General features: G+C 41.1%; 1 protein-coding gene across 1 annotated transcript; it reads left to right on the top strand.

Moving 5' to 3' along the window:
* The first annotated feature begins 615 nt into the window (after nt 1-615).
* Nucleotides 616-5,209, top strand: LOC141342751 (interferon gamma receptor 1-like). Its single transcript, XM_073847279.1, has 6 exons — nt 616-833; nt 1,499-1,631; nt 1,800-1,981; nt 2,069-2,217; nt 3,939-4,104; nt 4,327-5,209. The coding sequence occupies exons 1-6, from the start codon at nt 770-772 to the stop codon at nt 4,350-4,352; spliced, it is 720 nt and encodes a 239-aa protein (XP_073703380.1). The 5' UTR covers nt 616-769; the 3' UTR covers nt 4,353-5,209.
* Nucleotides 5,210-9,923: the final 4,714 nt, after the last annotated feature.

The following is a 9,923-nucleotide window of genomic DNA, read 5'->3' as shown; positions in this document are numbered from 1 at the left end:
GCCCCGCCCACTAGGTCCAGCGAGGGGGAGCTGGAGCTCTAGCTCCTCCCATTTGGCTCTGCAGCGAGCACCTTCTTGGGAAATACTTCTCAGTTTATGAGACAGTGAGGAGCGCGGGTAGCCTGGCGAGCCAGACTTACATCAAGATGTTTAAAATAATTTAATATTTTACAAAATAATTTTTGCTGCCGCTAGAGTGCGTCTAGATTTCTAGGCTAGAGCGCGGGGGTTCAGAGAAGGGGCGCTCAGAGTTGCCAGGTTTTCACAACAAAACCCTCCCAAAACTAAAGGGGTCACATTCTGACAGTGATATAACATCAAATGGCACTATAATATTAAACCGAGATTAGTACTTGAAATCTAATCCAACTGTATGTACATTAAATGAAGGTGAAACCTTTTAAAATTAAACGCAAGTGAGTGTAATGGTTAATAACTATAATTCGAATAACTGTAATGGTTTCAGATGAGTTTAAATCACTGTAAGGTGAGAGAGTGGATTACCAGTAAACACATTTGTTGGGCCTGAGGGAGTGCGCGAGTGTTGCCAAGTCCGCGGAACCCCGCAATAAACGTGACCCCTCTAGTTTTGAGTTGCAATTGGGCGGGTTTTGTTGTAAAACCTGGCAACTCTTCTGGCTTCTCTGAATCCCAGCGCTGCCCCACTGTAGCTCTGTAACAATCCGGATCTTTACGAAAAAGTCTGAGACTTGGATAACAGTAATTTCGACAGGATTGTTTGCTCGAAGAGGAAAACTCGCAGGCAATAATGCAGATACAGATCTATATCAGTGTCACTGTCTTGATCCTGATGCAAAAATCCGCCTCTGAGGGTAAGAAGATTTTTTTAGATCTAAACATTTTAAATGTTTATTATATAACAACAGACTTTATTTTATGTAATGCCCAACCATTTAAATGCTGAGAAAATCAGGTTTGTTAGAATAGGACAATATTTGGCTGAGATACAACTATTTGAAAATCTGGAATCTGAGGGTGCAGAAAATTCAAAAATATTGAGAAAACCGCATTTAAAGTTGTTAACCATGCATATTACTCAAAAAATGAGTTTTGATATATTTAAGGTATTTCATTTACAAAATAGTTAAATGGAACATGATCTTTACTTAATATCCTAATGGTATTTGGCATAAAAAACATCTATCATTTTGACCCATACAATGTGTTGTTGGCTATTGCTACCCATGCTGCTTAAGACTGGTTTTGTGGTCGAGGGTGACAAATGTTGATAATTGTACAGACCAACGTTTATGTTGGGCCAAACACTGATATGGCTGGCAAATGTGAAATGGGACGGCACAGTTTTAAAAGGCTATAGTTTTCATATAGGAGCAACCTATTTCATTATTTATTTTGGGGAATTTGGCCCACATATGTCTTGAAAGGCATAATAAGAAATGTACTATACATGGAGATCATGTGGTCAGACTAATGCAAACATTAATCAAATGCTAACATGATTATTTCTCTCTTTTAGCTGTGAGTCTCACTTCTCCTGCGAACATGTCTATTGAGTGTGACAGCTATAGAGTTGAAGTTCAATGGGAATATCCTGATCTCAGTCGAGACGTACAGTTCCAGGTGGAAGTCCTACAGGAATTCACTGAAGGGTAAATCATCGATGAATAAAAACGTAATCATTCCCAGCTACCAAGAGCCTTTTAAGTGTTCACTTTATCTTATGGTGAATCCTTTAAAACACCAGTCAAACCATAAGGTTGTTTATTTGTAGTTTGAAAGTGTTTTGTCTGCCATCATATTATTTATTTTTGTTCCAGGAACTCCAATATTACACAAATTCTCACACAAAATCTGAGTTTAGACATATCCAAGATGCTGTTCAACGTGCCATACAGCCTCTACTATGTCAATGTGACAGCCGTACGAGGAGAAGAGAAGTCAAGGCCGACCCAATCATATACCTTCAGCTATGATGTATATGTTGACTCCGAGATTAGATGTATGTTTAACCTGTGTTTTCACTGGAAATATCATCTATCATAGTAAATGCCAGGAGTATAATCCTACTGTATTATTGTGTGTTCAGGTTATTTGGATTTTCCTGAGGTTGAACTTTCTCCCAAAGACGGCAAACTTCACGTCCAGTTCGCCAACCCTCTTCAGCTCTACAGAAACTCGCCAGCTCTGCGTGACCTCACCAATAATCTGAAATACTGTATACAAACTGTACAAGAGGTAACGTTCACTTTCCTGTCTACTTGCAGTAGTAGTTCAACCAAATACAACAAAAAAAAATCACTTGAAGACTCTTCAGCAGCTTTTTACTATATTATAATAATTTATAGCTCAAATATGGACAAAAAGCACCATAAAAGTAGCTGTTGATTAGTTTGTGTGAGGAACAGACTGAAATGTAAGTATTTATATTCAAATGAAATTCATTGCTGAAAATATTTATGCACACTAGTTGTCAGGAATCAGGCAGGAACAGACGAACAACGACGAACATTTAATAAATCCAATGGGAAACAGGCAGACACAGGAACACGGAGTGGAAACATCAGGATAACATTAAAGACCGACAGAATGCAGGGGAAAACACGCACATTAAATAGACAGACTGATTGGGATACACAGGTGTGGGAAATTGGACAGGAACCAAAATACACAGAGCTGCGGGAGGAAATGATGGGAGAAACCAACTAAATAGTCCGGGGGTGTGACAGTACCTCCCCCTCCCGGAAGGCGTGTCCTCACGCCGACAAACAGGAAACAACAAACGGTCTTAGGAGGGGGTTTCGGCGGAGGACGGACTCCTGGGAGGAGGGCAAGAGATGGAGTCCAGAATGGTGACGGAACAGTCCATGGAGGTGATGACGGAGGGAGGAGCCAAGGAGGTGACAGGTGGGACCCAGAACACAGCCATGATGGAATCCCACGGTGGAGCCGATGGAGGGAAGAGCCATGGTGGAGGAAGGGCTGACGACTTCATGGATCCGACCGACGGAGGCGGAGCAGGTGGTGGGAGAGCCCGAGGCGGAGACGGAAAGCCGATGATCTTGGGCGACACCGCGGATCCGGAGGGCCATGGCGGAACCCAAGGCTCTGGCGACCAAGGCGGAGATGGAGATCCGGAGATCCGCGGCGGAGCCGGAGCGACAGAGGGCCGAGGCTGTGCCCACGGGAGGGAGGAGGTCCACAGAGCCGGTGGGACGGAGCGACGAGGCACAGCCGGAGGAGTAGAGTCCAGAGGCGAAGGTGGGGCGACGACTGACCAGGGCGGAGCCGGAGGGACGATGGAGCCCGGTGGAGCTGGTGGATCGACGGGCGACGGCGGAGACGAGGGAGCAGAGAGCCGGGGTGGAGCCGCAGGGTCGGAGGGCCGAGGCGGAGTCCAGGACTCTGAGGCTGGAGGCGATGGTGAGGGATGCTCCAGCCATGACACCGATGGAGACTGGCAGACCCGCGGCGAACCCACCGCACAGATGGTGGGCTGAGGGTGAGCAAGGGGGCAGACAGTAGACAGAGGGGATTCAGGATGGCTGGACGGAACCAGCGGAGATTCAGGCATAGACAGAAGAGGGAGGGTGGGTGGGAAATCCAGGCAGACAGGTATATCTGTGACAAAGTCTATTAAATCCCCAGAGTTGTGCTCTTGCTCACCCCCAGTGGTGGTGCAGTGGACGGGGCTCTCTACAGCCCTCTCTTGCCCCACGAAGCACTCCACCGTCGCAGATGTAGTAGCCGGCTCTCGCACCTGGTCGGAAGTTGAGACCCCATCATAAAATATTATTGCAATTTGAAATAACTCTTTTGTATGTGAATATAAATGTAATTTATTCCTGTGATGCAAATCTGAATTTTCAGCAACATTACTCCAGTCCAGAAACATTTCTGATTTTCAGCGTTGAAAACTGTTCTTTTAAATATTTGTAACTATTTTTTTTTCTCCACAGAAAAAAAGGGAAAGCTGTGCAATCTGTGAAATAAAGCAAAATACATGCGAGATGTCTGTTGTGTTTTCTGAGCACAGAGGTGAATACTGCATCAATCTGACTGGACAAATCGAACCGAATTTTTTCCATGATAAAAGCAGCTGTTTCACAGGAGACATAAGAAGCTGTAAGTGCATTTTCAACTAAACAGTAAAACGGAGTTTGTGTGTGTATGTGTGTGTTTTATTTATTAGAGCAAAAGAGGAATTATTTATTTTGTTTGTCTAAATGTGAGTGCAAATGAATACAAACCTTGCTTATATTATGGAATGAAGACTGGTGGAATAAAGATATTTTAGCTAGGAAAATGACAGTTTTAATGATGAATTTGTTTCTTACAAACACGCAGCTTCGGCTTCACAAGACATTAACTGATGGACTGGAGTGACGGCACCCATTCACTGCACAGGATCCATTGGTGAGCAAGTGATGGAATGCTACATTTCTCCAAATCTGTTCTGATGAAGAAACAAACGTCTACATCTTGAATGGTCTGAGGATGAAAGCAGGTGTATTTGTCTCAAACATCACTTTTAGTAATGCAGTGGCACAGAAATACACATGACGAACATGCAGCCACATGAGCATCTTCTTCTACACATTGTTTGTTCAGTGATCACATTCACTCCACATCTGCTTTCACAAACCACAGCCGCTGTAATGCTTTAAAAGGCTTAACTCATAGCTTTCTGGTTCTTTGTGCTTGTGTTTATGTCTGTTTTCGTTTTATTGCCACTTGAGGGTTTTGTCTTCACACCTGACTGTTAACTTACTCATCTTTGTAGCTGATTTGTGTCGTCATTGCACTCTTGATGTTTGACGTGTCTAGCTACATGTGAGGAACACAGTCGCTTCAGTCTGCAAGCATTGTAAATGTAAACGTCACATAATAAATGAGTTATGTTAAATTGTAGTCATTTTTCGTGTTTTCGTGTCAAAAAACTTGACTAAATATTTTTTTTTTTCATTCAACTGAATCATAATATCATTGCTAATAATCATTTAACCATTTTTATACTCATATCATTGACTCTAGTCATTTATATTAGATTTTGACTGTGTGTTTCAAGGGCTGTTTATCTCTTCATGAATAAGAGATATGAGGGAATGTTTATGGTTTATGGGATGTTGTTGTGAATCAGTTTGGTATAACACTACCTGTTGGATTTGTCTGAGCATTGAAATATACGCAACTGAGACTATTCAATAAACTGCTCCCTTCATAATCATCACTTCGTCTCCTGCTTCTGCTCTTCACTGGTTTTGTTCAGTCAACTTCTTGGCTAATAGAAGACTGTTAATACAGTTTTGGGTACCAAACAAGACTTGCTGTTAATGGGTTTTGGGTATTAAGCAATTTTGCTGACTAATTGTTCTGTTACCACACTAAACAGATATTTTCTGACAGGATCTGGCGTCCAGGGCTGGATCTGATGTTTCTAGCATGGAGGGAGGATCTAACCTCATTGTGCCAAATAAATACTGCTATACTAACCAAGTAAAAATATTCAATAACACATCCAGACAGGTCCAGCTCTGATGTGTTATATACAGTAAGTGATGCAGACAACTTAGAGTAATCTCTCTCTCTCTCCATGTCTGATGTACAGCTCTCATAGATGCCAGATCATATTATAAGTTAAACTGGAGCCTTGGTCTTGCATTTACAGCACATGTTCTGACATAATGAGCTGTGACTTTTTTATGAGGATGACATTATGTCCTGATTCAGTTCTCTGCAACATTTCATGTGCAATAAAGTGCATACAAATTGTACCAAAACACAGTTAACACTTAGATGCAGTTTTAACTGTGACTGCATCCAAATACATGTCAAAGCCACTGCAATCAAGAACTCATAGATGAGAGATAGATAGATAGATAGACAGACTTGAGAGCCTCTCACTGTCCAAGGCTCTCAAGTTTTCAAAAGTCAGAAGAAGTTTGGACTGAGATTACATCTGTTAGGGGAGGAGCAACTCAAATATTTGCAGCAGAGGCCCCTCAGCCCCCGCCAGTTCTTTCATGTTTTTGCTCAAAGTACATACTGTTCTCACATATAGCCAGAGCCCTCTGCTTTAAGAGATATAGTCTCTTGTCCTACATCTCTGGTCCTTTCCTTACTTTCAGGTGGACAAAGCTAAACTAAAGTTTTTGGTTGCAAAGCAATTGGAGCGTTTTTGACAGCATCAATAATAATTTAGCACGAATACTATATTCCCCAACATCAGCTCTCACTATCTTTGATCACAGGCAAGGCAATCTATCTATTCCCATTAATATGCAGTGGCATTGACAAGGCTCCTAGTTCAATGTGGATGAGAGCTGCAGAGATTACTCTAGAGCGAGTCACCCTTCTCCTCTGGATTTGAAGTTTTCTGCTTCACTTATATAACACATCAGAGCTGGATCTGTCTGTAACAGGCTAAAACTGAGCAGTAAATCAGTTGAATGTGATTTTGTGTGCATGCAGGGGTGGTTGTTAATTATTTTTACTTGGTTAGCAGTATTTATTTGGCACAATGAGGATCTCATGCACATATACTAAATATAACTAATAAAACTAGAAAACGCAATGATGTTGATGTCTTCAAAAAAGAAAACAGACAACCGGGCAAACAAGCTAATTCACTAAAATTCACTAAAAGACTTAACGCTGCACATGAGCAAGAATGAAGTAGATTAAGTTGAAATGTTTTTTGAAAAAGGTGGTTACCAAAGGCTGCATTTATTTGACCATAAATACTGTAAAAATGAAATAATACAACAATTCAGCATAACTTACTTATTGTATGACATTTTTCATTTACAATGCTTGCAGCTAGCTAGACACATCAAACATCAAGAGTGCAATGACAACACAAATCAGCTAAGATGAGTTAACAGTCAGGTATTAAGATGAAACCCTGAAGTGCAGATAAAATGAACACAGACATAAACACAAGCACAAAGAAACAGAAACAGTGAGTTAAGCCTCTTAAAGCCTTACAGCTGCAGCGCTCTGTGGAAGCAGATGTGATCACTGAACAAACAAGGTGACTGGTGCACCAGAGCAACTTGCTCATTTATGTTTGTCATGTGTAGTATGACGTAGTTTCTGCACCACTATGTCACTAAAAGGCAGAGTTTTAAAAGGAGGCACCTGCTTTTAATAGGCAACTTCATCTTGTGTGAGTCCAGTGGCGCCTCCAGGATTTTTTTCATAGGGTGGCCGAAAGGGGCCAGTAAAAATGTTAGGGTGGCACAATACAAAAAATTGAATGCCTAAATCTGATTGAAGACAATAATTTTTGGCATTATTTCTGGTAGCATATAAAGTTATAGGCTTCAAAACTTAAGTATTACTATGCTCTGTACAGAGCAAAATAAAAAAAGTCGCTCTGCAATTTAACTGCAAATAACCTCGTCTTTAGTGCAAATTAATTTAAAATGAGATGAATAATAAACAAGAAAGCATAGATATTTAATCGGCATATTCATCAAAATAGACACAAGCTTAATACAAGTGCAGCCCGAGCCCGACGGCACTTCAGCGCAGTTTGAAGAGTTGCGCGATCATGCGCATGCAATAGCCTAAAGCTTGCCACGAAGCACAGGCAGAGGTAATTACCATGAATGTGTCGGGAGAAATAGTAAGGTAATATTTAAAAAAAAAATTAAGCTGACGATCCTGACACGCCATTTCCTCATTGGACGCGTCTTTAGAGAGAATTGCATTTTTAAGGATTTCATAGCCGGTTAATTATTCTAAAACGCTTCTGTTCAAGACCAAGACGACAGAATCAAGGCCGTAACCAGGGTTTGAAAATGAGTGAGGTCCGAAGTAAGGTGTTAAGAATTCTGCTATAATAACACCCACAAATGCACTACATATAGTCTAGCGTCAGAGAAAAAAAAGAATTACATTTGTTGTTTCTTTGACTGCACACTCCGCGACCCACCAGTTGTTTTTTGATGACTTAAAGTTAACTAAAGAGCACAAAACGTCTTCCTGCTGGCCAGTAGCCTATTTCATTCTGTAACAAACAGATTTGTAGGCCTATTATGCTATTGTTTTTGATAGTGTTATACATTTATTTCAAATAATAACGATGATCACTGCGTTTGTCTTACCGATTGTGGTATCTTCCTGTCAGCAATTAAGTTACAGATAGTCTATAAGCTTTTTTTATGAATGTACAATGTTGCCAGATATTGCTACAAAAAACAAGCAATTACAAAAAAAGAAAAAAAAGAAAAAGATATCCGAAATAAGTTCAAAGCTTGTGTTTTGTAAATATGATTAATATATCACTAACACTAACGTTCAACTTTCCACTTTATAAACGTCCCAAAGTGTCACACTAAATTGGAAAAACGAGTCAAAAACACGTATAATAGGTGGATCTGGCAACAAACAGAGGCTGCACCCGCGCTCTCACTCAACGCGCTCTAAAGCCCCATTCACTGCGCTGGCTTCTCGCAGCAAGATGAATTGCAAACATTCATGTGATATGAGGTGGCTAAATAATCGGCTAAATTAAACGGCTAAATAATCATTCAGAGAGCTTGACATTTTATTTTTGAATATAAAAAAATGACCGAGGTCCGGACCTCGGTGACCTCATTACTGGCTATGGCCGTGGACAGAAGCGCATCTTCTATGCAGGGGCGTCGGACAGGGGGTAATAGTGGAACAAAGTAACAGGGGCCCTTGGCGAGGGGGAGCCCATCGCGAACCCCTCCCCTCCCACTGAACGTGGTCTTCTATGTTTTCTTTTTTTATAAAGTCACAAAGTTTAAAGCCCAAAATTAGCTTTCACTTTCCGCATGCACAAACGATTGGATATGGGTCTATCAGCGTACATTTATATAGGTTAAATGTTTAAACTAACATATATAATATGATTGAACAGTTTAATATCCAGAGATTTTATTTTAGGCAAGTCGTGATTATTTGAGAAGGCTAAATCAAACATAGGTTATGATCGACTCGCTGGTCGTTTTGAAAAACAAAAACTAACATTTAACGAACAAAAAAATGCTCCAAACGCTTTTCTAAATTAACTTAAAATAATAACGAAACAAAATATAATATAATCTCTTTGTCATTGCATACAAAACTGAACTATTTATGCATGCTTCGCGGTGCGGCTGCGCTTGTGAGAGTGCTTGAAGTCGCCGCAACTCAAGAGGTGGAGGGGTTGAGAGCGTATTCTACATTACACATCATAGAAGTTTATTATATTTATTTCTAATATTGTGTTTTGTCAATGTCCGTGTTAATTTATAAAATAAAATTATTATTCTAAAAAACTCCACTCTTGCTGGTTGGGGGGGCCAATGGGGTGGCCAGTGTCATTTTAGGGGTGGCCGCGGCCCCCCCTGGCCCCCCCTTGGAGGCGCCACTGTGTGAGTCCTCATTATTTCAAACATTATTAAGAGAATAGTTCGCCCAAAAAATTAAATTTGCTGAAAAAAATTATCCTCAGCATATCTTTCTTAGTCAGAACAGATTTGGAGAAATGTAGCATTACAGGACAAGTGAATCTTTGAGCCTGCATTCTTTTAGGGTTAAAGGGTTAGTTCAGCCAAAAATGACAATTCTGTCATTAATTACTCACCCTCTGTCGTGAGTCTGGTTCTCATCCTTCTCTGTGGCTTTCCCTTCCTTTTGCCTCCCTCTGCTGGTCACTACCTCTCTCTCCCCTTTCTCTTTCCTCCAAGTGCCTCAGCTGTCTCTCATTGGTAATCACACTCACTCGTTTCACCTGCTCCCACTTCTATCCGTTTGCTACTTAATGTTCCCTATTTTCCTACCATTTGTCGGATTATTTCGCTAGAAGTTAGATGCTGGTGGCTACCCTCTACTCTGCTAATTCACTCTGTCCCGTTGTGTCCTGTCGTGTCCCAGTCCCACCTTACCGTCCGGATCAGGTCAGCTCATCATCTACCGGCTACCCTTCT

The sequence above is a fragment of the Garra rufa genome, chromosome 9, assembly GCF_049309525.1.
Source record: "Garra rufa chromosome 9, GarRuf1.0, whole genome shotgun sequence".
Classification (NCBI taxonomy): domain Eukaryota; kingdom Metazoa; phylum Chordata; class Actinopteri; order Cypriniformes; family Cyprinidae; genus Garra; species Garra rufa.
Note: the sequence above shows the minus strand (reverse complement) of the source record. Positions and strands in the feature narration are given on the sequence as shown.

What these genes read in the sequence shown, in the direction of transcription:
- LOC141342751 (XM_073847279.1), top strand. Translation starts at nt 770, where the DNA reads ATGCAGATACAGATCTATATCAGTGTCACTGTCTTGATCCTGATGCAA. An exon ending in GCAAAAATCCGCCTCTGAGG is followed by an intron (nt 834 to 1,498) that starts GTAAGAAGATTT and finishes TCTCTCTTTTAG; the next exon opens with CTGTGAGTCTCACTTCTCCT. An exon ending in TGTTGACTCCGAGATTAGAT is followed by an intron (nt 1,982 to 2,068) that starts GTATGTTTAACC and finishes TTGTGTGTTCAG; the next exon opens with GTTATTTGGATTTTCCTGAG.